This window comes from Camelus ferus, chromosome 29 (genome assembly GCF_009834535.1).
Source record: "Camelus ferus isolate YT-003-E chromosome 29, BCGSAC_Cfer_1.0, whole genome shotgun sequence".
Classification (NCBI taxonomy): domain Eukaryota; kingdom Metazoa; phylum Chordata; class Mammalia; order Artiodactyla; family Camelidae; genus Camelus; species Camelus ferus.
Genome location: NC_045724.1, coordinates 19,127,314 through 19,153,495, shown reverse-complemented (window position 1 = coordinate 19,153,495; position 26,182 = coordinate 19,127,314). Strand labels below are relative to the sequence as shown.

At 45.3% G+C, this 26,182-nt stretch overlaps 1 protein-coding gene across 9 annotated transcripts in view; it reads left to right on the top strand.

Moving 5' to 3' along the window:
* Nucleotides 1-818: 818 nt before the first annotated feature.
* TRIM55 (tripartite motif containing 55) overlaps nucleotides 819-26,182 on the top strand; it is a 38,306-nt gene continuing 12,942 nt past the window's right edge. For 2 of the 9 annotated variants that reach the window (XM_014566887.2, XM_014566885.2), the window contains exons 1-10: nucleotides 1,001-1,168; nucleotides 1,698-1,870; nucleotides 8,005-8,170; nucleotides 10,168-10,263; nucleotides 18,759-18,992; nucleotides 19,340-19,362; nucleotides 19,466-19,590; nucleotides 20,792-21,057; nucleotides 22,433-22,720; nucleotides 24,022-24,109. In XM_014566887.2, the coding sequence (XP_014422373.2) occupies nucleotides 1,001-1,168; nucleotides 1,698-1,870; nucleotides 8,005-8,170; nucleotides 10,168-10,263; nucleotides 18,759-18,992; nucleotides 19,340-19,362; nucleotides 19,466-19,590; nucleotides 20,792-21,057; nucleotides 22,433-22,720; nucleotides 24,022-24,109 (1,627 nt within the window). Of the gene's footprint in view, nucleotides 1,169-1,697; nucleotides 1,871-8,004; nucleotides 8,171-10,167; nucleotides 10,264-18,758; nucleotides 18,993-19,339; nucleotides 19,363-19,465; nucleotides 19,591-20,791; nucleotides 21,058-22,432; nucleotides 22,721-24,021; nucleotides 24,110-24,178; nucleotides 25,387-26,182 lie in introns of those variants that run through there. The other 7 variants (XM_032469918.1, XM_014566886.2, XM_014566889.2 and 4 more) reach the window with 7 other exon arrangements.

Here is a 26,182-nt window from a genome sequence, read left to right as displayed (position 1 = left end):
TCCCCCACTACACAGCAAAATGAAATTACGAGTCTGCTACCCCACGGGCCAGTTTCTACCTCATTACTGATTGTTGGTGCAAACTAAATTTAAATTTTTAAAGATGGTCAAATTTTCTTCATGTTTTAGGTGTGGGGTGGACCTGGTGGTGGGATACAAGATGGAAGAGGATTAAGAAAAAGGAAGAGAAATGTGGAAAAGAACCCACTAGCGTTTGATTATACAACTTTTTTTTTCTAATTGGATCATCAACTAGTGTTTGGATGTTTTTTTTAATTTTGTGGACATTTTTATGGTGAAAAGATTTGAAATCAGTTTTTAAGTGGGAACTTCCCCCATTTCACAACCCTCACAAAGGTGAAATATTTATCACTAAGCAAGTCTTTTTGATGATGACCCTTGTGAAACCTGCATAAAGATATTCAAGACATGTTTTGTTTGTTTTCACCTAAGACAGTGTGATCAGTGCTACTTTTGGTGACTCGCTTCCTAAGTTTTCAAGACAGAAATGGCATTCGTTATACAGTGAGGCTCTTGGACTACATTCTCCCGGGTGCTGGAGAAGCCAGGTCCTTACTGAGTGGCTTGCAGAGGGCACAGCTCAGTGACTCGGCACGAACATTTCCATTTGTTGTTGACAACTGTCAGCTTCACCTCCCTCTCTTCACAACGCCATCTAAATGGGGTTTGTAATCCTCATTCCCACCCACTCTCTTCGCTCCCGGGGGGCAGGAATGTTGGCCCCTGTTCTCTGTCACCTGTCAGAGTCCATCCTCTTGTCACTGGCTTATATGGACAAGTCGGCCTGCTGTCACGTGGCCCGCAGCTGCTAAAAACAGCTCCAGCACCACTCTGAACCTGGGCCTGAAACAATGTCCTCCACCGAAAGAAACGTAAAGGACACTTGATCACACAATCCTTGGAATTATTTCCAGGAATCACTTGCAGAAACCCCTCGGAGCACCCTTTCCCTGGCAGTGCACACGGGGACGGCCAGGAGATGAGTGCATCTTTGAATTACAAGTCTTTTTCCAAAGAGCAGCAGACCATGGATAACTTGGAGAAGCAACTCATCTGTCCCATCTGCTTAGAGATGTTCACGAAACCCGTGGTCATTCTCCCCTGCCAGCATAACCTCTGTAGGAAATGCGCCAGTGACATTTTCCAGGTAGGTCTGTTTGGAGTATAGGGTGGGAAAAGATCCCCTCCTCTCTGAATCAAGTGCTTAACTTTGAGGTGAATTCCTCTAGAAAGCTTTATAAGGTTGCCTTTGTTTAAACAAAAATTTTTTAAGTGATTTACTTTGTGGTTTGCTGTCAGCCTCCTCCTTACCCTCAAATCGAATTTTATTTCAAGACTAAGAATTATATTTGTTTTTTGAAAAATTGAATCTGTTTCAAAATTGTAAGTGAATTACTGTTGAAGACATTAATGGTGGGAGCTTCTGGCTGGAACTTTTGGTAAGGAAAACATTGGGTGGAAAAGCACCGATACTGAACATGGCACGTTGCAACTGACCGTGGGTAAGTGCTGGCGCCGTGTTTGAGGACCAGTTGCTGATAAGGCCCTAAGGGATTGTCTCACGACAAGCTGAAAGCAGGAGTTCGTGTCGTTTGTAGTAACAGAGAATGAAGGGAAGTCTCAGAAAGGCTAGCTGTGCATGACTCAACTCCTCTTTCCTTGCTTGGCAAGAACAGGCCTCTAACCCGTACTTGCCCACGAGAGGAGGCACCACTGTGGCCTCAGGGGGCCGATTCCGCTGCCCGTCCTGTAGACATGAAGTGGTTTTGGACAGACACGGGATATACGGCCTTCAGAGGAACCTGCTGGTGGAAAACATCATTGACATCTACAAGCAGGAGTCCAGCAGGTATGGTCCTGCCGTGTGTCACACACATTTGAAGCTTGTTTTCACTTGTTTGTTTGTTCTAGTGGGTCACTATACTGAATGCTGGTTTACTAATCACGGGCTAATTGTTTTATAGGAGAATGTTTTTCCAAGTCAGTCCTTCCCAATGGGAGTGAGAGTTGCTCTTGGGAGGAGAGAAAGAAGCTGGTGTCCATGCTTTTGTATCAATTTAAGAATGAAGTAACTCATTAACACTAATCCAGTCCAGATGGCGATACTGAAAGAGGGGTAATGCTTCCCCCCACCCAGCCTTGTGTTACATCCGTTGTAGACGTTTCTGCACTTCACAGGTCCTTTGTAGATCCAGACTGCAAGCAGCAGGAAAGCTACAGTGCAGAACTTTACAGAAAATTAACAGAAATGGCATCTCCCGAAATAGCCCAATTCTTAGTGCAGATAGTCTCACTCTAAATTTTCTAGATGATAATAATGAAAACAAAATCCTCTAACATAGTCAAGGTATTGACCCTGGGAAGTAGCATAGCCCAGGCCATTAGCCACTTAAAGTTTAGACACATGGGAGGAAAAAAGAAAAAGATGGCGCTGAGGTTATGTTTCCCTGTTCTCTAGCTTGTGTTTACTGTGTACTCCTGGTATTCACCTGCTGGTTGACATGCAGTATACACAGCAGTCATTAAAAAAAGAAGAAAAAGGCTTCTTACTCATTGAATCCCATTGGTATAGAATTCCTTTCCTAGAGACAGCACCGCAGGAGTCCATTCCTAGAAGGCGTGGTATGGAGGGCCCTTTTCCAACTGTACCCAAGTCAGTCCAGTCCACAATGCTTGACACCAGCGTTGAGCCCATCTAGAAGTGACCTCGCCGTGCTTCCTATTAGGAGCACACGGACTTATGGAGCATCTGCAGGGCTCAGAGAGCCTTGTGCTCTTAGAAGGAAAGCTGTTCTAAAAATCTAACATACAATTATTATAATCGCTATGGCTATTCATTTCTGCTTAAGATTCAAAACCAGATTAGATAATGCCAGAATATAGACGGCACTGGGGAAGTGGAACTGCTGAGGACGTATTACAGAGATGTGGAATCGGCTCTTTGCCTTGTTTCCAACGTCTCTTGAGAGGAAGGAAAGTACCATTGTTGTGATTTAGGTCTGATCTCGTGTTTCATTACTTTAAGATGCAAACAGATATACTGTCTCTTAACAAAATTAGCCAGTCAAGTAATAACCAAACCATTATTAAAGCTGTTTACACAACAGCTGACTCAGCGCCTAGCGCAATGCCTTGCACAGAGCAGTTGCTCCCTCAGTGCCAGGTGATTAAGCGACACCATAAATCTTCTCACACCTTCTATTTATTGCAATAATTTTCTATTTTGCTACTTGCCACCATGAGAGCTTGACTGGTGTGAAATAATAACGATAATTGTTGTACAATCCAGAGAAGAGGAGATGTTAAAATCTGCAGCATTGGTAAAGCAATGAGACATCCTGGCTTGAACTCTGAAGTCTGTGCAGTGCATCTGCCAAAAATAGTGCCCCCGTGAGCAAATGGTAGCAACAAACGAAATGTCCAACAATGAAGCCCACAGCTGAGCAGACTATCGGTGTGTCTGTGACTATCAAAGGCTTCCTAGGCTGCTGTTTCTTGAACTTGAGACTTGCCTTTGGGACATTTTTACTTGGGAGCAAAACCACAGATTGCACAAAGGGCTCAGGCACACGTTTGGACATAAAGCCAGCTGTTCCCTGGGGGCCGGTAGCTTTACCAGCCCAGAACCTAAGCCCCAGGGTACATTAGGTGACTCTGGAATAACCTTGGAGATAGAGCATGAGATGAACCCGCCTCTGGCCCACAGTCACGGGGGTGGGGTGGGGGGTGGGGGGAGGGGGGTGGACGGGGAAGAGCTGGTCAACTCTGGCCTCCCGCAGAATGGCTAGGGATTGTAGTCTCAACAAAAGCCACCGTGCTGACCTGGCCAGAGTTTGCGGGTGGCGGTGGGGCGACAAGAGACGGAACTAACGTCCCTAACATTAATCACGAACGTAATTATAATTAACCCTAAAATACAGTAAGTAAAACCAAGACATGTTGAATATGCATCAGCCACTATTCAGAGTGTAATTCTTTAATTCTTAAACAGTCCCGCCAGGTTGTGATGATGATTATTAATCACCTTACTAAAATTTTTAAATATTTTACTCCAAGTAACTCATATACGTATGCTCAATTTTAAACATTCCAGCAGCACCCCAAGGCCTCTAATGAGAGCTGCATTCCCGCCCAAGTCTCTCCTCGCCCCCAAGTCTTGCTCCTCAGAGTCAGCCGCATTTAATTCTATCCGCTGTTCTGCTGCTGTTTCTCACTCAGTGGCATGTGTGTGCTGCTAGGACATTCCCCTTCCCAGACGTCTCAGTCTCAGACATCACCTGACTTCACCACGGCTGATTGGGACTGAGCCTTCACATGGCTTGGCTTCACCGTCTACTTCACGTTTACTCTGCCCTGGGTTAAATCCCGCATTTCCTGAATCCTACGGCGCCCTCTTTGTTGGTTCACACTACTGTTTCTGTGGAGTATATCCTCAAATGACCCCGTAAAATATGCAAAAAGCCTTCCTCTTCTCAGCCTCCACACCTACCGCTCTCCGGGTGCCTGGCCTCTGCAGCCCCAGAGCCTTTGCAGGGGAACCTGTAACACCCAAGCGGCTCACTTCCTGGCCGCGTCTCCCCTGCGGGCTCTTAGTAGAACTAAGGTGCAGCTCAAGCAGGTCACTCCCTTCATCCCGATGTTCCCAATCTCCAGCTTTTGGTTGGCATCTCTCCTCTGCTGTCATCTCACTTATTTTTTTGTCCTTACTGATTTATACCTTTTTATTCCCTTACTCTGCTTTTAGTAGGATTTCTGTAGGAGACACAATTAAATAAATGCGTGTGTGCATTCTGTCATATTTAATTAAAGACCCCCCCAGTCCAATTTTCAGATATGAGTAAAAGCTGAGCCTGAAAGTTAATGAAACTTGCGTAAGGCCACAAAGCCACCACATAGAGAAGCTGAGCTGGAACTAAGCTTTGTGATCAGTTTGACTATAAAGGTCCTGCCTGAAATGCTTCATCAACACCAGATGCCCACCCTCTCGGACACTCAAGGATGGCCCCAGCAACCTCAGAGAGCTACAGACTCCCTGAGTCTAGCCTGCACCAAACAGCTGGGGGCCATCGCCACATTTGGCACTGAGCCCTGAACCACAATGAGAGCTTGGCCACCCTCCCCTCATCAAGTCACCTTTACACCTGTATTCTACACGCCATGTTTGTCCCAAGTCTGTCATATGTTTTGTGGTGTCTGAAGGTTTTCATTATAAACCCATCTGTAAGTGGGGGATGCCTCTGGGCATGTGTGGCCACCTGAACAAGAAACAACTAAGATGGGGCATTGGAGGTCGTCCTCAGTCTGTACTGCATTATGCAAAACTAATCACAATCACAGACTAAATGAAGAGCCTAAGGCTGTTTCCACATTTTCAGTGTTGCATACACTGCATACACCAGAGCGCTACGACACCACCTCTGGTCAGAGCTGCCCACCTCAGAGCAGCATGTGGGATGCAGGCCACCGTCAGGAAAAGCCTGGGGGAGGGGAGCCGCAGTAGCATCAGCTATGCCATTCCCCAGGCACTGTGCTCCAGACATGAGCGTGACTTTTGTTACAAGGCAGAGGCACACGGGAGGGAAGGTTTTAGAGGTAGAGAAGCCTTTGACCAAAGGAAAACTGAGTTGCCACTCCTAGTCTCTAGAGAACCCCCCGGGGGCTCTGTCATTTATAAATGGAGTCTTCAGGAAGTTATCTGGTCTCCTCCTTTGCCACTCAGGAGAGCCAGGTCACCAAGCTTTCCCCAGAGTTCACAGGCCGTCTCCAGATGAGCAATTTTATGTTAGAGTGCAGTAAATACTGTCCACTAATCTGGCAAATTCCTTCTCATGTCTCACGCATTTATTCAACAAATATTTACCGAGCACCCGCTCTATGGAAGGCATTGTTCTGGGCACTGGGGATCCAGCACAATAAAGACAGACCACAGCCTGGCCCCTAACCTCATGGAGTTCACATTATGGAGGTGGAAACAGGCAGACCCGGGACAGGGGATAACTTTCTCAGGGGAGTTTACTTTCCTCGTTGGCTTCCAAGCAAATGGCAGAAGTCAGTCAGGAGGTCACAGGCTTCACGGAAAACATACCGCTACAAGACCAGGTGAAAAAAACCCTTCTACCAAAATCAGATTCTGAAATCTTGAAGCTTGAAGTCCATATAATTTCCTTACCAGACCCAGGGCTTCTCCCAACGGTTAGCCCAGCCTCAAGCACCTGACGTCTACCTGGTGACTGACACACGTAACTCAGCACATTCTCTGTCCTTCTCTGAGTTCTGGGGCTGCGACTACATAATACTACACATCTCATCAATATTAATGCTTTTCAAGCATTTTTATTCATGGAGCAGGAAGTATGTTCTACATTGTGATCCAGTGGCCATTACATGCGTGGATGACGATAGCTCTATAGACAAAATGAACTATATACGTTCATTTCAGGTGTACATAGATATTTGTAAACACACATACGCACATACATACATATATGTACACCTGAAACAAAAGTTTCACATATCAGTACTTATCCTTACCACACAGAGTTCACAGTATTTGCTATTCTATCTTCAACAATGCTGATCATGACCCCCTAAATTGATCTCATGGCCCATAATAATTGTTCTATGCCCCAGAAAAAACCTGCAGTTTCTAAGAAGTGGATCTTGATAACGACTAAAAAAATTCGGTTCCTAATCTGAGATGCTTCCAAATAACCATGTGTTTGGGAACATGAGGAAAGCTTTTGGATTTGTTTTTAAACTTTTCAAACTCTTCTGAAAACTATTAACAGCCTCAGTCTGTAGATAGGACGTATCAAAATTCCAGATTTCGTCCAAGTAGGCTACGCCCACACCTCTGACCGTGGTCTCCAGAGGGAGCCCAAAGCACCACAAGGCGGCATAATTTTAATCTTGATCATATCCCCTGAGCTGTGTTGATGATGAGGGGAATATACTCAGCCCCACCACGTGATGTGAACCCAGGCTGCTCCAGGTGACCTCACAGTTAACAGGTTATCCTTAAGCAGCAGGGACTTGGCACTGCCTCTCTCGTGCTTTCACGTCTTCATTGCTTGGTCGTGGTCTCACTAGGACATACAAACCCAATGCTCCATTATTACCTGGGCATCTCTAAAAAGTTTTGGTTGGTGCTGACCCACTGGCAAAACTGAAACTTGGGGATTATTGAGATTTGAACTTCCAAGGTACCACCGTGTCCCAGAAAGCATTTTACATTTTTCTTACTGCCGAAGTATTCAGTATAATTGTTCCCCTTCACTGAGCACACACAGCCCACTCTTAGCCACTGCTGAGTCCTCAGGAAGTTATTTGTATGTTTTCTGTGCTAACGGCAGGCAGAGACCCAAACAAATTAATAAAGCACTTGCTGACATTTTGCCTGTTACACACAACTACTTGCAATGAGCGCGGAGATTCATAATCCAAGATATGGTCTCCCCAGCCCACCTCCACTCTCACTCCTTTTGCTGGGGCCAGAGGTTGCAGGGGTGGGGTACGGGGCCTCCCCAAAGCTGGCGCAAACTTATCAGCAACCTCCTCTTCTTTACCCATGATTGTAAAGTATCTGTTGAGAGACCTGTGAGCATGTGGAGATGGTGCTGAAGCAAGCTCCTGACAAAGGAATCCAGTGTTCAACTTTCAGGAGACACACTAGCCATTTTTTAAGCCTTGAAATTGGCCATGTTGGCAATACTCACACCACAAAGACTGGCAAATGCCTCAGGTCAGCATCTCCGTGTCCCTATCCCCAGGCTGGCTGTTAATTTGTCAGGACACTGCTGCTGAGCCCATAGAGAATTTGGAGGGCTCTGAGCACGTGAAAGGGACCCTGGAAGTCTCACGGCATAGGGTTGCTGGAGGAGCACAGTGGTGGTGGGGGTCTGCAATGCTGACCACCCGCTCAGCCACCCGACTCAGCTCTGCCACAGCGGGAGGTGACACACTTACCTGCCTACCTCCTCCTAGACCAGAAAAGAAGTCAGACCAGCCCATGTGTGAGGAGCACGAGGACGAGCGCATCAACATCTACTGTCTGAACTGCGAAGTGCCCACCTGCTCCCTGTGCAAGGTCTTCGGGGCACACAAGGATTGCCAGGTGGCTCCCCTCACTCACGTATTCCAGAGGCAGAAGGTAACAGAGGCCCTGATCCAAACCCCTTCCAAGTGCCTGTGTGACTGCCTCGCTGCCCTGAAGGAGGGACGCCCACTGCGAAGGCCCTCGGGCCCTGCGGCTGGGTGGGGCACAGAGGTGGAGCAGCAAAGGATGCTGGGTGCCCGGCAGCCTAGCCTGCAGGGCTCTCTAGGGACTGGTGGGGCAGGCCAGGGAGGGGAGGGGCGCGGAGGGTCAGGAAGGGGTGTGGAGGGGAGGGGTCGCTGTTTGGGGGCCCTTTGGAAGCTAGTGAAGATGAGCATTGTTAGGGGACCAGGTCCGAGCTCAGGCTGCTCAGACATTATTTGAGGTTCAGACAATAGGTAATAAAAAAATAACTTTTTACTCCAGTCTCAGAATAGTTTTCTTCATTCACCAACCAAAGATTTCTTTTGCCTGCCTCGAGGCCTTTTCTCCTCCACTCCTAAGTGGCAAGAGTTAACAATGAATGGCATTTCATTAAAGAACAAGTTTAAAACATTGCCTTGGGCTGGCCCTCACACCTGGGTTAAACTGGCCTCCTGGCCTTTCAACCCAGGCCAGGGCTGAAAGTCCTCCTGTGAGGCTGGCACGTGCCCCCACCACCCACCCTCAGACCCAGCCCCCTCATTCTGTTCAAATACAGGGTGTCCCAGCTCATCACTAAACTGCCAACCTGGTCTCACCCAGGGGTGAGGAGGAACTTACCCATTTGATGCAAATAAACGTGAGATTGTGTGTTCACATAGATGCCACCGGTCCTGTGCTCCACATCTCAGCTTCTTTCTGTTAGAGTCATAGGTTCTCTGCATTTGGTTTTACTGATCAAATTCAGAGCTGGCATCAAATTTAGAAGCCATATTTTTGTGCAACACCAGTTACAACCAATGAGCACTAAAGAAGTAGGATTTAGCAAGACATCAATAACATTTATTTTCCAATCCTCGTGTGATTTATTCCCTCTTTCCTTTCACCTGCCCTGCAAGTCATATCCTGTTAGAACTGAATAGTATCTGTCTTACACTGTTCTCCTCAGAGCCCTGAGACTCACGTGGGGCAGACAGAGGACAGACTGGCAGGTGGACGTCCACCTCGCTCCTATTTGGCCAAAGCAGCTCCAGTTTCACCTACTGGAATTATATATCAGCTCCCATTTGAAGAAAGGGTTCTGCAGGTTTAAAATGTTTTCTAACCACTGTTCTGATCCAGTCTTCTCACTTTATATATGAGAAAATTAGGGTCCAAATTGATTACATGCTTTGCCCAACATCATAGAGAAGTTGAAGGCAGAGCTCAAGCATGTAGGTCTCCTGAGTTCCATTCGCTCGGCGTCCCCGGAGCTCCACAGGCCAGCCTTGGGAGGGCGGTCGGTACAAACAATGGAATCTCTCCAGGTCAAAGGAGTCTGAGAAGAATTTCAAGTTGAAATCTTTTTCCCAGATTGAGTTGAATGTTATAGTTTCAAGTTTGCAATGACTTAGTCTAGTACGTGAGTATTTGTTTGGACCTACCACGTAGAAGGGTACATAATAGGTATTTGTTGAATGAAGTACATAAATGAGTATTTACTATGTGTGTTTCCCTGGTAAAACTGATCCTGAGCTGCACGAGGCAAATTCATTTTGGGTCCTTGATGTCACATACGGACTCCATTCAATTTATAAACAATACTGAGAATTCTTGACCTTGAATGTGCTATTCTCTGTCTATGGCCTATACTTCAGTGTTATTAATGTTTTTAGCAGGGTAGCAGTCTCTGTTAAGAATTTGATGAAAACTATGGAACCTCTTTCCAGACAAGTGCATTTATATACACATCCATCCAGAATTTTATTTACAAGGTCAGGAGGTTCTCGGGCCTCCCAAGCCTCGCTGTTCCTCCTTAAGGGGTTCCGTGGAGCTTAGATAAAGAGCCTGTGAGGACAGTACTGAGATTAACCCACAGTCAGTGCTGACCCGGAAACCCCTAAGATCTGGCGGCCCTCTTTTCTCTCCATCAGTCTGAGCTCAGTGATGGCATTGCCGTCCTCGTGGGAAGCAATGATCGGGTCCAGGGGGTGATCAGCCAGCTGGAGGACACCTGTAAAATCATTGAGGTAAGTCAAGTGGCTTCCAGGGAGTGTAAACCAAGCCTGAACTCCCAGGGGTGTGTGGCTCCCTCAACACCACCCTAGAAATCCCCATTCCGACTTCTCAGTCTTCCCTTATATGATGACCTCCTTCTTGCTATGTTTCTGAAATATTCACCTCCTGGCCCAGGATGAAAAGTTATCACCTGAGGCAACAAGATAGATTTTCCCACATTTATCAGGGTGGTTGTTCCATGTGTTGTTCTTTCTTGGGCAACCCATGCTGAAAGTTTAGCAGCAAGAAAAATCCATCCCCAGGGAACACAACGAGGACTGTTCACCATCGTAGCGCAATTTCTTTGTGGAAATCCAAATGGTCTCAAGAAATGCTGTTTGGTGCTTTAGAAAGTCAAGTGCAGGTTTGAGCAGCATATCTGAGCTCTAACAGCCGGACTGCAAGGGGCTGGCAGGAGGAGAAGGCCGGGCCCGCTGTGGTGGGAGAGGGCTTCAGCTGCTGGGAGCTCTCTGACACCAGAGTCCTGGCTCATGCATTTCCGTTGGCCCCCTGCTTGGCCTGGTGCCTGGCACATAATAAACACTCAATAAAAACAATGACCAAATGCATGTGAGAAATATTGGGAATCCTCTTTTGCTCAAAATCAAAGATAAACTATATAAATGCTGAAGCCTGAAGAGGTTTTGCTACGTGGCACATCTCTTTCCAAGAACTGAAGATCCACAGGCCAGTTAAGCCCTGCTGCCTGGGGGCAGGTGCGAGACCCCTGGTTTTGAGTCCAGGTCCCTGGCTCTGTGACCTGGAGCAGTTTATGACTACTCCCTGCTCTCAGCTTTGGGGGTACCTTTTTCAGGTGGCCCTCAGGTGTGGAAGACTGTGCTGCTCAGTTAACGGCATGCTTTCCTTTTTTGCCGTGGGCACTGCCCCTGTTGTTACCTGTTTATTTCCGTTTATCCCCATTTCCCACTCCTGTTCTCTTCTCTGTAAATAACCACTCTAACATGGTCGATGTTCCATTGACCTGTATTCTTACAAAATTTGTACTGTTTTATATATGTACATCTTTTAATTTTATAAATTATGTTGTTCTTTTCATTCTGCTTACTTTTTAAAAACTAAGTGTTATGTTTTAAGATCCATTCACAAGTACATTCATTTCCTCAGTTTTCTCCTGTAAAAGTGGGGCTAAGTACCCACTTTATAGAGTTAACGATGCAGAATTAAATAAGCATAAGCATCGTGCTTAGCACAGTGCCTGGCATATGGTGAGCACCTAGTAAATGCCCTAATCTTTTTATTTCATCATTTGAAAGGTGAATTCTATCAAAAGACAAAGACAAACTCCTAGATGATGACTTCAAGACATTGGCCATAATCATATCAATTTAGATTTACACACCATTAAAATCACTCTCGTCTCTTCTCCAACCTCTTATTCCTGAAATGATGCATGATGGATCTGGGATCCATTTGTCAAAGGAAATCTTCTCTTGATGAAGTGTTCAAAGAGACTTTGAAATGGACACTATGAACTTTTTTTTTCTTCTTACTTACTCACAGTAAAGGCCAAGTACAACTCAATCATCAGGCCATGAATCAGCACTCCAGGGTGGTACCACACTGAGTCTTGGGTGTATAAATAGGAGTGTGTTACCTGTGGGCAAGTGAGGTCATCTCTATCCTGGTCTCTGCTCAGGCCTTCATTGGAGACCTCTGTCGGGGGAACAGGCTTTGCGTCCGGCCATTGAGGCTGCAGAACACAAACAGGAGGAAAGTCCTGTGGGTCACGTTGGGCCCTGAGCAAATGCAGAGGACTTGGCTCCACTCAGGCAGTGTCAGAGGACACTGAGAGGCCGAGGAGACTTGACAACTGGTTTTTTTCCTGGAGGCCAGTCAGCGGCACAGTAGGAAGCAGCTGTTTTTTCTTTCATTTGAGAACAAGGCAAGAAGGAACAGGTTTGAAGTTAAGTCCGCAGAAGGGATTATGTGTAGACATCAGGAAAAGCTTCCTGACAGTGACGTTCGAGATTATTATCCCTGTTATTACCGATAAAAACTTTCATCGAGCATGACACGCTTTTACAAGTGTCTTCACAGTTACCCGGAGGAAGGTGTGTGACCGACCCCCTCAGGGCTGTGAGATGAGTCTGCAAACTGGCAGGAGGCTTCAAAGTGTCCATCCCTTTTACCTGTGTCATTCACTTCTGGGATTTTAACTCAAGGAAATAGGATGAAAAAGTGGCATACAAACAGGATAGAAAGTATGTATTCATTAACAACCCCATGTACGTTCACAAAGGGGGAATCTCCAGAACCTGAAAGGTTAAGGACAGTGAATAGCGGGACTGCCGGGGATTTTTATCGCCTTCTTTATATATTCCTGTATTTCACATTTTTCTAAAGTGAGCCTGACGTCTGTGAATAACCGATACAATAAAGAAAGAAAGAATAAATGAATGACTCTGGCTTAGATAAGCACAGTTCTTTCGGATCAGTTTAAATGGCTCATCTGGAAATGTAAGGATTGGCTCAGAGCCCCACAAAGTTCTCTGACTTTATGATTCCTGCTTGATGCAAATATCCTCCAGTTGAAGAGGCCCTGGGGACAGAGACACTGCTACAAATGGCCACACCTTGCACCTGGAATCACCAAGATGACCTCCTGTAGAGCCAGGGCCATGCCAGCAGGCCAGACAGCAGAGGCACACTTGGTGCCAGGCTGCAGGGCAGCAGGCCGTGAAGCACACTGCGCCCACCTTGCCAAGCAGGTGAATTCTGTATCGGGGTCAGGGTCACAGAGCTCCTGTGTCTCCTGTCCTGCCTGGGGTGGTTTTTTCCTTACTGGTTCTGCTCACCACCTGCCTGAAACATTTTCTGAGAAGCCATTGGTGGCTCCCAGCCAGGGGGTGGGAAGCTGTTGTTAAAGAATTCTCTTTTCTGACTGGTGAAGAGCCCTGCAGTGATGGGAAATTGAGTATCCCCAAGGGTGGGCACTCACCTTCCCTAATTATATCACCCCCCCCCGGGGGGCCCTGACACCTGCCCTTTGATAGTAGTGCCTGTAGCTTGCACATGTCTGATTTTGTCCCTAACCATGTAATCTCCTGCAGGGTTGGCCTGGGCAGGCACCTGGCCCAGACCAGCCCTGGAGAGCTGCCGAGCTTCGGGTGAATCACACTGGGGACTCCTTGTTATCCTTTAAAAATAATTTATGCAGTTGATGTGAGTTTGCAGTGGTGACGGGAATGATTTCGACAAGGACCTCGGTCACGAAAGGGCAGTCTGAACTGTGTCATGGGGGAGGGGCATTTCCCCTCTTTGCTGGGGGCTGATGGTGGGGGGAGGGCCTGCAATCTTTTTAGCCGTCCTGGCTGAGATGGCTTAGCCTGAGACGTTCTCAGAGCTCGAGATTGCAGGATGTTAGAGGATTTTCTGGGCTGTTCTAGATAAGCCCAGCATGATCCACAGCTACGCTTGCCTCTCCAGGCCTGGAGATGTCCTGGGACGGGCTGGGACCGAGTAGGGAGGCTGCTGGTAGGGGTGGAGAATCACACCGCCTCAGGAGCTCTCTGCGTCCAGAAAACTGGGCTTGACTTTTGTTCCTCATCCCCAGAAAACGTAACCTCCCTCTCGTAGTCTTAAAAGTGTCACTTACCCTATGTTATTGGAAACCCAACCAGCCCTCCCGAGGCAGGCAGGCAGGCAGGCCCAGGAATAATCTTGTTCTGCGTGCATGCCCGTCTAGGGGAAACAGCTACAAGCTGAATAATACATGTTTGATCTTGAGCATATCCAGTATCTGAAAAATGACACCTTTAATAAAATCCTCCAATGGCTTTGCAATGAGAACAAATCCATTATGTTTCCAAAAGAGTAATTTTACCCAGCTTTGAGACATCGTCCATGTGGTTACAAATATGAAGTATGAATATAATAAGAATCATTTAAATAAGCATGCCAGAATGTTTAAAGCTATGTAACATCTGCTTAAAGAACAGATTTTAGAGTTTGAATTTTAGCTCTGCCACTTAAAGCTATGACCTTGGGCAAATTACTTCAGCTCCCTGTCCCTCAGCTTCCTCAGTGGAAGTTAACAAGCCTTCCTCAACAGCGTTGCTGTGATGACTAAGTTGGGGTTAGAGGCACAGACTGGGAGATCTGTAAGTGTGCTGTCCTCACACTCAGCTTGGAAACAGCACACGTCATCTAATGATGCTAATAATCATTTGAACCACTAGAGAGTCCGGAACATCTTTTAAATGGTTTTGGAATAAGACTAGCCAGGTCATGATCAATTATGATGGCAGGGTGAAGCCACTCCCTGCAGTGGGAAAGATGGAAAATGAATGGAAGTAGATATTAGCTCTATTCTTTGAGGCTTTGTGGTAATTCGAAATATTGGCAGCAAAGGGAGGCTGAGCCCCTTCCAGGAAACGTGCTGACTGTCCACCGCAGACAGGAGTGAATTAAACAGATACTCAGCTTGCCGTGGTCTCATGCTTTCGCTTAACCGTGGGGGTCAAGTCAGGGCAGGCTCACCTGACCCTCGGCCTTCAGAGTGTTTCTCAAGGATCTCCTAAATGATCTGGACTAGCCCAGAAAACCCCTAATGCCAAGGACCCTAGGAATAAGCATTAGGGATCCCATAAATTATAACATAATTCTTCTTCTAACATGAAGTGGGTAGCAGCACAATGTGGTGGAAAGGAGCCTGGGTCTGGGAGTCCCGAGACCCCTGGCCATTGAACAGATTCATTCCACCAAGCACTGCACAGAGGGGCTGAGCCAGAGGGAGAGAGGCTGAACTCCAGCCTGTATGCCTAGGGAGGGGGCGATGTTTTTCTAACTTGTCTGCCCTCTTTCTAAGGCAGCCTGTCAGAGACCTGGGCTCTCATACCAGGCTGCACTCGTGGGACTTCTCTCGTGTGCTTGTGACTGGGGCTTTACCACTGAAGGGTTGGACTTAATTTCCTCCGGAGAATCTTCCTACCTTAATATAGTTCTTTCTTTAGCATTATTAATCTACTGTCTGATTTCTTTTCCTTTTTTCTTTTTTTTTTTTTTTTTTGGTGGTGGGGTTATGGGGAGAGGAAAGGAAACCCTGTCTGGCTTAACGAAGGGGATCTTGAAGTACTGTTATCAAAGGAAGCGGAGTGTGTCCTTCCAGACCCAGAGCTGCAGCTTTGAACAAGTGTGTCTCAAAAGATGGAGGGATGTGGGGTGGGGGGAGGGGTGCGAACGGGCCAGGTGGAGTCACAGTTGCTCAGTGACAAGTGCTGGGGCTCAGAGCTTATCTTCAGCTCTATTTTGGTCACAGAGCCACACTCCTTATATGGTAAGAGCAGTGGCCACAATTGTCTTAGGTTTTTCTGTCATGGCCTTGGGACACCCCCAAGCTGGGACTGATGTTGCCTGGGCTGGAACATGTCATTCATGTCTCAGTGCTATATATGGCCACTCTGAAACTTGCCATGAATGGAAGGAGGCACTTTATATATAAAGAGGCGTGTTACAGTCTGAAGACCCCAAATATCCCCAGATTTACGTGAAGTTGTAGAGCACTGGAACTGTAGAGTCATAAGGGATCTTAACAATCATCCAACTTCACCCCCCCTTATTGTACAGATTAAAGAACTGTTGTGAGGTTAAATGTCTTCCCTAAGGTTGCCTGGCTATTTTCTGCTGTTTTCTTTCGAGTGTTGAATGAAGAGGTTTGGAGTACCCCCTTAATTACCCGTGTCTTTGGAACAGGACAAAGTAGAAACTTGTGAAACTTGTGAGTGAGGGCTGAATATTCCTAAATACAAGTCATATTTCATTTATTCATTCAATCATTCAAACCGTATTTCTCATGTGCACATTATATGCCATAATCTGCACACATAATGCTCTGAAATAGTGATGAACCAAACAGAAAAGTCCCTGCTCTCAAGGAGGTTTTATTCTAGTAGAGGAGTTAGACAATAACAAACGAGTAACAAGATTGTTTCCGAGAGTAATAAGTGCCCAATGAAAGGGTGAGCCACTGAAAAATGTAATAAAATCTAATGACAGTACTTTGCTTGGCAGGATCTACTCTTCATATAAGATCATCTATTGTTGATTTTTTTCATGAAAAGCTTCTCTTTGCAATCACTTTTTCTTATTGCCACTAAAATATAAGGATGGCTAAAAATTAGAGTATGTCAATTTTAACATTTCTATAAAGGCAACAGCTAAACAATGTGTTTTAGATAAATATTGAAGGTTACCTACTCACTACTAAGGAAACAAATCAAGCTACTTGATTTTTTTTCTATTCATCCAGATATCATGACACTAGTTAGAAACAAATATTCATAATTTTACCATCTCAATATGGGCAGAATAGTTTCCCATTATAAAATCATCTCTTTTAGTATGTTACATCTACACTGGGTTCTCCCTAGAGGTGGGGTGGATTTTATTTTCATTAGATTATTACAGACAACTTTGATTTGTTCTTCTATATAAATAAATATAAATATAACCTGCCCTGGCAGACCCAGGAGGAAGGTCATGTTGCAGTTGGAGGTTTTGCATCAGAATCTGCTTGGAGACCAACACCAGGGCATTTAGGATGGAAGTTACTTCAATTGCTAAACACACTCACGCAGGCACATGTGTGTGTGTGCACACATCCCCCCCACACACATACCACATACCACATATACAGGGGACATAGGAACCATCCGTATCAAAAGGAATAAAATGGACAACGTTTGAAAATGTAACCTTGAAAGTTCAAAAAGTATCTCTTGATTCAATTAGTATCCAGAGAAGTGGGGGGAGGTAAACAACCTGGAATTGGGCTTAAAGATACATGACTTTTTACTCAAATAAATGAAAAAGCATATGATAAAAGCGAGGAGAAATCTTTGAGGTGAGGATGTTTCTGTGGAGAAGAGATGAACTGGGCTGCTATCATACTTTTGCAGGTACTGATAATCATCCTTTAAAGTGTGCTTTAAAGGATGCAGATAATGCAGAAGTCCACATCTCTCCATTCTGTTTTTAGGGTGCTGGAAAGACTGTTGAAAGCATTTCAGGTCCACATTTACAAAGGTACAGCAGGTACTGACATTCAGCATAATCACTCTCCGTAGATCACTCTCCGTAGAGAGGTGGCCTCTGAGAGTGTTACTTTTTTCTTTTTCTTTTTTTTTAAGCATATACACCTGTTCCCTAATTAGCTCAGAGGGCAAGCTGATAAACTGAAGTGTTTGTTGTTCGCTGACTCACAGCACTTTGAATATCTTGTAGCCAATGAGACTGAAGGGTGCCCACCCTTCCACCTCATGTGTTGCTTTACCACAGAGAGTATATGAAAAACATGGATTGGCCTATATGCACACCAAGCTTCCTAGAACTTGGAAAACCAAAAGGCCAATGAGCAGGCCAACCAGAAAGTTAACTATGCTTTAAACATGGACTCAGAGTAAAGGGAGCCGGATGGTACTGGAGATGCTTCAGCCACACAGTACAAATGCACGAGCTTGGCTTCCCATGCAATCTTTCTCTCCAGGAAGCAAAGGCCAGATCCAGTGTTTCCCTCTCCTGGGCAGTATGGGATAAATGGAGGACCTGGTGGTTACAGGTATATGCCATAAAGAGTAACCATTACAGGATCTCAGAGGACTAAAAGATGCCATTCAGTCATAGAGATTCTTTATGGAAGAAGTGGCATTTCAGCAGTGACTTTTAAGATTACTTAAAGTTTGCAACTGCGAATTTGGGAAAAACATTTTAAATAAAGGAGAGCGCATGAGCAAAGAAAGTAAGCGGTTCATTTTTGCTGGACACAGGGTACGTGACGGAGAATAGTAGAAAACTATGAAGAAAAGCTGGAACCAGGTCATGGACAGGCTGGAAAGCTACTTATAAAGTTGAAATGTTATTCTTTGGGCAATGGGAGTCATAACAGAGGAAAAACACAGTACTCCAGGAAGACGAATTTGGCTGCAGTGTGTGAGTTGACTTGAAGGGAGGGATCCCAGATGCAGAAGCCATTGGAAACCTTCAGAATCTATATGGGAGGACTGAAACTGGGACAAGAGCAACACAGATGGAGCAGAGAGAGGCTGAAGGGGACCAACCAGGAAGCACCATGGTTTTTTCCGTATATACACATACACTCATTCTAAAGCAAAATATAAAACTAAAAGCTATGTAACCAAGATAAAATTTAAAACCAAATCTGTCCTAATTTCTATGAAATTTTCCATATATATAAAGAGCAGAAGATTGAAGAATCATCCATCCATTTAGCTAATTTGATTAATTGGGGATGGTCTAAGTATCAAAAATGATAGAAACAGGATTTTCAAAGTGTCAACCCAGTGGGTACCTATACCTAAAGGACAGCTTAAGGGAAAATAAAAAAATATCCTACGTAAGTAAATTTTCTTTTCTTCCGACATGTCCAGGTGCTTTCTCCAGACAGACACTCTTTCAGACACTTTCTAACATTAGCTAACCCAACTAACAGGAATGCTGCAGAAAACAGAAACAGGAGCTTTGTGAGAAGTTTGATTACCTGTATGGCATCTTGGAGGAGAGGAAGAATGAAATGACCCAAGTCATCACCCGAACCCAAGAGGAGAAGCTAGGACATGTCCGTGCTCTCATCAAAAAGTATTCTGATCATTTGGAGAACGTATCGAAGTTGGTTGAGTCGGGAATACAGTTTATGGATGAGCCGGAAATGGCAGTGTTTCTGCAGGTAAGTATCCGTTTGGCCCCAGAAGAAACAAACCAAGAAGGTGCGTGCTGGAGAAGTAGTGGTCATCACGTTTTCATTATTTTCTGTTCATCTCATTTTGATCTATCTTACTAACTAAAATGTATGTGCTTATATTCTCCATCTGTTTAAACTATTTCATAAGCATAGATTTAAGGGTCCACGGCATTGCTTACATATAAGAGGGTTCTTGTATAAAACAGCAGTTATTTACGGCGTTTGGCAATTAAGCTATGAGATTTCCAGAGTCAGCAAAGGAAAGAATTAAATCTCAACACCATCTTTGTGAAAAGAATTTAACTAGGCTTGTCTTTTGTTTGCTTTCACAGAATGCCAAAACCCTGTTACAAAAGTAAGTAATTTTCATGTTATGAAAAAAAGTATACTTTTCATTTTTACCCAAGGCTATCAAACTTTACACAGTGACAGAAAGTGGCAACTTGTCTTTGTTGCAGAATATCTGAAGCATCGAAGGCATTTCAGATGGAGAAAATAGAACATGGTTATGAGAACATGAACCACTTCACAGTCAACCTCAATAGAGAAGAAAAAGTAATACGTGAAATTGATTTTTACAGAGGTTTGTTATTCTTGTGACCATTTGGCCAAAACTGCACGTGTGTGAAAGCAGCAGAAGGGTTCAGTGGGAGGAAAGGGGGATTCAGGCTCACTTCCAGAATGAATGTAGACATCTTTACAAGGATCATAATCCAATGTGAAGCTCTGTTTCATGACAGAATCATATACTTTGTTGACATTGTTTATTTAGCTTTGCATATCACAGTGCTTATTATAATTCTATTATTGGGCATTTAACTCTGGGTAGTCAAATACTTAATAGTCCATGGTGGTGGTGATGATATCTCAACTTCAACCAGACACAAGGTGTTAGCCACAATGATACAAAGTGTCATCAGGTGCAAGGTTAAGGATGAGATAAAAATAAAACATAGACGACATTTGGATTAGATATTGTAGCACTCTCACTTAAACTTTAGAGGGCAAGAGTAGTAATGAATCATAGAATAAGTCACAACCTGGAAATAAAACTGAGGCTATGTGATCAGATACACTCCATGAGATATAAACACATCTCTATAAACACATTTGGCCCAGAAATCACACTCTTGGAAATGTATGCTGATGAAATAGTTGAAAAGAGAAGACCACTATAATGCCATGAACTTGTATCAATGTCCACAGATGGAACTTCAGAAGCAAATCTTCAAGATGGATCCTTTTTTAAAAATTACTTAATGTAGCCCAAGGAAATATTAAGAACAATGGGTTAGGGAAAAGGTCATGGCATTAAGTGTAGCAAAAGTCAGCATTCACTGGACAAAGGAGATGAGAATTTAGACATGACAAGGGTTTTGTGTGTTTTCTGGAAGAGAGCTGCATTTCCATTTAATCTGACAGAGATGAATGAGTGAAAATCCCATCCCTCTGGGAACTTGCAGATGTGACAGATTATGCTAAAACTAGGAACAGGCTCAGGGACAGGGTCAGGTGGATGGGGCTCCGTGGTAGTGAGGATGGCACTTTGTATGGGGGAGGGGGTGAGGAGGATGGTGATGGTTGGGACCATGTTCACAGTTGTCCTGTCCACATTCAACTAGAAGCGCAAGTCCCCACATGGCATACTTGGGCCACTGTCAATTGTCTGATGGAGAGGATTTCTCTAGCCCTGACCTGAATCTGAGCTATAAATACTGGCCATTAATGCTTTTCATGGCTGCAGCCGTAATTATAACAATATGAAAAATGCATTCCCCTGCCAGAAGATGAAGATGATGAAGACGAAGAAGGAGAAGAAGGAGAGGGAGAAGGAGAAGAGGTAACAGAAGTGGAAGAGGTGGAAAATGTTCGAACAGAGTCATCGGGAGAAGACGAAAGTCCGGAGAAAGGCTCGGAGCCCTCTCCACGGGCTTCCGAGCTCCAGGCTGCCCCAGAGGCACCTCCGGCTTCCTCTCCAGAGTCACCTCCAGCCCCCTCTCCAGTGTCACCTCCAGCCCAGCCACCAGCTGCGGATGCTCCGGTGACACAGGTAACCGGTCCTGAGTTTCTTCTTATAGGACACACAGGCGTGCCTCCTTGCTGAAAAGCCTGAGCAATTTATTCTGTCTCAGAGAAAGGAAAACTCTGTGCCAGGTATTTGTTTGTGGAAGACAGACGGTTTCAGGGCAATCACAATGTCAGGGAGAAAAGTCCTCCAGGTAATCCAGCAGGTTATTTGCTGTTACAACTGGTTGATATGACTTAGTTTAACACAATTTTCCCACCAGTGACACCCTCACAGTCTGAGGCAACCTTTGGAAATTATGTATGTGTGTATGTGTGTGTTTAATATGTTAGTTCATAGACAGCTGGTATCATGAGGATTGGCTATGCTCTGAATACAGACAGAGGCCACAGGTTGAGAAATAAAAATAATTATACTTTCAGAACTTAGAATTTTCTGTAGATAATAAAGAAACTAAATAGAGAAACCATGCTAGGTTATGTCCCTGTTGCTTACCCTGAAATACAACTGTCTTTTTTCTAGTGGGCAAACAAATGAAACCTGGTTTTCTATGTGTCTGTCGTTTGATGAGATGATGTGTTGACAGAATTCTTTTTAAAAAATTTCTTAGGAAATTTACTTATCCTAGATACTGTGCCTGATTGGCTGATTTTACATTTCTAAGATGTCACTGTCCAGTTTTCAAGCCTCTGTACTGACTGCATGACACCTTCAGGAGATAGGTCCCACCCAACCTGTTGAGTTTGTAGGCAATGAAGACTTATTACAAAAAAAGGACCCCTGGTTTCAAAGTGGATTGGAATTATTTATACAAACAAAACCTCAGAGGGGGATCTTAGAGATAGAATTATATCTTATGCTCTGTCTCCATAGGAAACCAGGCTAAAATACTATTTATAGTTCCTAGAATCTTGCAGTTCTGAGTATCCCAATTGCACTGAAATTGAAAGAGGTCTGGTAACTAAATGAGAGTTGGGTTTGATCAATCAGATCAATTTGGAGTTTTAGAAAAGAGGTTTTGTGGGCCCATATGTAATGTCCAAAAATTAATGCTGGTCAATAGTTTGCCCTTTCTCCCACATCTGATATTTTATAAGCAACCTTGATTTTCAGCTTCTGCTGCCTGCCTACCCAGGCTACCATTTACTGCAAGACAAGCCCAGCAAAGAGGAGGGGGCATGTGCAGATGCCAAGACAGTGGGGCGCTGTCTGCGTTCCTGCCCTTAGTGCTTGTGGAGGGTGGGGTGAACTGAGACACACACTAAATCAGGCACTGCACAGGGAGCTATCAGTTTTCAAACCCAAAGGGAACTAAAATCGACTGCTTTTTTTTTTTTCCTTCTTCTTCTTCTTCTTTTTTTTTTTTTTTTTAACTTTTGGATTTATCTGTCCTGTTAAGGGGGAGGTTGTGCCCACTGGCTCTCAGCAGACCACAGAGTCTGAAACTCCAGTCCCTGCAGCAACGGACACTGCGGATCCCTTGCTTTACCCTAGCTGGTATAAAGGCCAAACCCGGAAAGCCACCAGCAACCCATCTTCCACCCCAGGGAGCGAAGGTCTGGGGCACGTAGGGCCTGCAGGTTCTGAGGACTCGAATGTGCAGAAGGCAGAAGTGGCAGAAGCCGCAGCCAGTGAGAGGGCAGCAGTGAGTGGTAAGGAAACTAGTTCACCTGCAGCTACTTCTCAGGTTAGTGTTGATGCTCTGGTGTCTGAATGCTTCCCTGTGCTGCCCAGGGTCCCGCTGGAATGACCCCGAGAAGGAAGGGCTTCCCAAGGGGCAGACAGAACCTGGGGCCTTGGGATAAATAGAAATAACTCATCTCCCAATGTTGGCTTGTTTTTTAAGCCGTGCATAAAACAAAAGAAACACAAATTTGACTTCACTCTGCCCTGTGTGGCGTGGCGACCTCACACCTGGCTTCCCAGGGCAGGGCTGCAAGCTGGCCCTTCGCATGCAGTTGAAGCTTTGTCTGCAGTGACTGGCTGGTGGCCCTGGTTCCCCTCTGCAAAGGCCACTTGCCCTTGCTTGGTCTTTTCTGTGTCCCCCTTGGGCTTCCAAAGACTAATCACCTGCTTTTGCCAACATCCCCTAAGGAACACATTTGAATGGAGTTCTATGTCCGCTCAGGACAATAACCTCTGATTTATGGATTCTGGGAGTGTGCCTGCGACGGCTGGACAAAGTCTTGATGTAATTAAACCAGTGCTTCCTAAGCATGTGCTCCTGGGAGCAGAAAAGCGCAGGTTTTCCTCCACTGCATTTTTTTTAAAGGGTCATTTAATACCTGTGCTTTTCTTTTTTCTTTTTATAATGCAAGTTTGGAGTCCGCGTCTTCTTCCTAACACTGGGTTAGATGTTTGCATGGCTCAAAGACTCCATAGAAGAAATCTTCTATAATTTCTTCACAAGGAAGAATGTTCATGGCTGTCCATACCCATGAGTATTCTTAAATGACGTATGGGTGTTTGTGTTGCCCAGACGTGGGGCTGTCAAAGAAATAGTCTTGAGTTCTGTGCTCCTGGGTCATCAGGTGATTATGAGCCACGAACAGCATTATTTCAAAAATCATAAAATCACTTACTATCTTGACTGTATCTGCTCAAGTGAACCTCAATTTCCATGAGGTAATACATGGAAATGATTTTTGGAAAATTTAAAGATGAACATGTTTTGGGCCATATATTTATTTTCACAGATGAAAAAGGACAAAAAAAGTGTTTGGTGTGAGGAAAACTTTAGAGGTTGTTTTTAGGTTAAAAAAACAGAGTAGAAAGTTTTCTAGGAAATTGAGAGGCATTATTTCTAGAAAGTTCATGGGATTCCTTATATATTTAGTGGAAGGTGAGTCAGGGGAGCTGTTTTCTGAAAACAGTAGTGCAGTACCTCATAAGACAAGCTTCAAACGAAAATGAAAAATCCACCCAAATGATGTTGAAAAATATGATTTGTGATAATATCAGTGAAGCTTTCTTCTTGTTTTCTCGCAGGAGTTAGCAATCTGCCTAGCACTCGTGGCTTTTCTTATCCTTCACTACATCTGGCGTCAGATTCAGTGCTTGGTTTTTGCTCTAATGGGTAGGACATATTTTCTTTACCCTTGACTAACATCTCATGCAGCTCTTCCATCATGTTCCTCTTCTGCAGGCCCAGAGGTGAATTTCTCCCCAACTCTGAGGCTCAGCCATCTTAAAAGCACCAAGTTCCTAGACAATACTTATGGCCTCCAGGCACCTTCCCAAGGAGAAATGCTCCATCATCTGATCCTGCATGGAGGGGAACCCTGACTCAGAGCAGAGACTCAGTGGGCAATTATTCAGTAATCCAGTGGGAGTGGACCCTCCCTTCTAGCCACTAAGGGAGGCCAGTTTCAAAAGGTGTCCCTAATGCGGTGAGGAGTCACTGCTCTTAAAGCGGAGGCAGGACCAGCAAAGGACTCTTTCAGCAATAGGCAGGGTTCCCATCGATTCAGTAGCAGCACTGCACCTGCTTCAGCAGGGAGGGGCCCAGGAGGGAGCCAGGTGACCCCTGTGGAGGACACGTAGGCAGTTCCTGCACTGGCGGGCAGCTGGGCTGGTGACTTCTAGTTTCCTTTGAATCCTCAGACCCTACAGCATCTCTCCTGGGAGAGGGGAGCCCGGAGAGAAAGGTGCCCTGTGTGCGGCAACCTCAGGGGCGCTTCAGCCAGGTGAGACCTGAATGAGGAGAGAGCCGGAAAACCAACGCTCATCTCCTGGCCATAAAGACTCAGACCCAAAGTCAAGCCACAAAGCCAGCAAGCCTTTTCTTGATGACTGTTAGGAGATTTGCTTAGGGACTGACATCTTACTCCTTTAATAGCCTTTTGAGTATTATCAGTTTAATGAATCATACTTAAAGATTCAAACCCCATGGACTTTGGAATAAGTGTCCCTGCTGGACCTGAGACCCAGCTCCCTGTGCCTGGAGCTCGGAATCACCCAGGGTGACGGGCGCTGAAAGGGTTCGGCTATTTCTGGATCACTGACTTTTCCCTGGGTTGACATTGACTCTTCTGGAAGCTCCCATCAGAACTCCTTTCTGCCTCATTAGCTGTCAGCTTAGCAATGGCAGGAGGCTCTCCATGGGCTGCTGTCATGTCTGTAACTGTGTGTGAGTAGGACCTGCCCCAGTGTCTAATAGGCAGCCAGGAAACCTGTGTACCCTAGAATGTTCTGAGTGTCCTTAGAGTCCACTCAGGTCCATGACCCCTCCTCTTGTCATTATCTGTGGTGAAAAGCAGTGGAGGAATTACTGGCCATGGACTCAGTGGGGCAAATGGGGAGAGAGAAAACTCCATGCTTTATCAGAATATCCTGAATAACTGTGGATCTGAATAATTGTCTGAAGAGTTCAGTTTATCTTCTGAGAGTTCGGGTTTGGGGCTTTGTTGCCATATATCCTTGTAATGCTCCTCTGAGGCTGCAGCGGGGAGAGTCGTGCTTCTTGTCTGCCGTCCACCGAGCCCACGTTTTGGATGTGAATGCTCACATGCCCGTCTGGGGAGGGGGAAGCAAGTGGGGTGGGGTGGCGAGGGCGAACTGACATTCAGTATTGCAAAGAACCTTGCTCGTGTAGTTCTTGGGGTTTGAGAAAAGGCCTTTCATATAGAGAAGGAAACCTGGTCTCAAGATGGAGACCACTCTGATGCCTGCCTGGAAGGGCAGATGGACAGATCCATGGAGACCTCACCCAGTATCAGATTCCCTGCCTCCAGGAGAGTTTTGTGGGCCTGACTCACCTTTACTACCTGAGAAGCCAACTCACTAGATTAATATTTGTCCAAAGCACAGTTAGCTTGTTAGAACTTCACACTTCATGATTAGTCTTGCCCCGAACCATTTAGGGTGTGATACAAAAGTTCTCCCTGATTCACTGGTGGTCTCACCTCTCTCTACCGTATGGTCCCATGTCAGGACATGAGGTTCCCTTAGAATTTCAGAAGCATCTAGGGCTCACGTGGGAATCCATAAACTCAACGTCAGCCCTGTCAGCGGAACTGCAAGCCTTTCAAGAGGGCAAATATTTCGGGGAGCTTTCCTCATGGCCATTCACACAGTGAAACCTGCCTGTGAATTCTGATGCCATATAATCTCTCCTATATCACGTACCTTCTCTCTTCACCTAATTACA